This window comes from Nicrophorus vespilloides, unplaced genomic scaffold (genome assembly GCF_001412225.1).
Source record: "Nicrophorus vespilloides isolate i.1.1-1 unplaced genomic scaffold, Nicve_v1.0, whole genome shotgun sequence".
NCBI classification, from domain to species: Eukaryota; Metazoa; Arthropoda; class Insecta; order Coleoptera; family Silphidae; genus Nicrophorus; species Nicrophorus vespilloides.
Window position 1 is genome coordinate 2,736 of NW_017099732.1, and position 406 is coordinate 3,141.

At 45.8% G+C, this 406-nt stretch overlaps 1 protein-coding gene across 1 annotated transcript in view; it reads right to left on the minus strand.

Moving 5' to 3' along the window:
* The window catches only part of LOC108565440 (atlastin-like), a 2,237-nt gene extending 1,837 nt beyond the window's left edge, over positions 1-400 (minus strand). Inside the window, exons 1-2 of the mRNA XM_017924897.1 lie at positions 270-400; positions 52-201 (exon numbers count right to left, since the gene is read on the minus strand). Of these exons, the coding sequence (XP_017780386.1) occupies positions 52-201; positions 270-314 (195 nt within the window). The 5' untranslated portion in view covers positions 315-400. The remainder of the gene's footprint in view (positions 1-51; positions 202-269) is intronic.
* Between the last annotated feature and the right edge of the window lie 6 nt (positions 401-406).

Consider the following 406-nt stretch of genomic DNA (forward strand, 5'->3'; position numbering starts at 1 on the left):
TGTAAACTATATGATTATTAATATTAAAACTGAGATTGTTTTTGTAGATACCTGCAAATACTGGAGATCCTGGATGTCCTGTGAAAGGTTAAAAATCTGCACGGAGCTGATCATGGTGCTAAGGGCGAAAACCGTCGCGCAATCCTTGACGGTACTCTCACTGTCAAACGCGCCCTGCGTGTCCAATAAAACTATGGCCACCTAGAAGAATCGTTTCAAGCAGTTCGTTTAGAATAAAAGGTAAGTTTTTGATCGTTTCTCTGTCTCACCTTATCGCCGGAGTTCAGTTCACCTAAAAACACCTCAGACCACATCTGGATGCCCGTAGTTACGAGCTCGGAACCGCCGCGCCACGAGAATCCCTCCAAGGGCACATCTTGTGGTCCCAACCAGTCGGACGTACTTT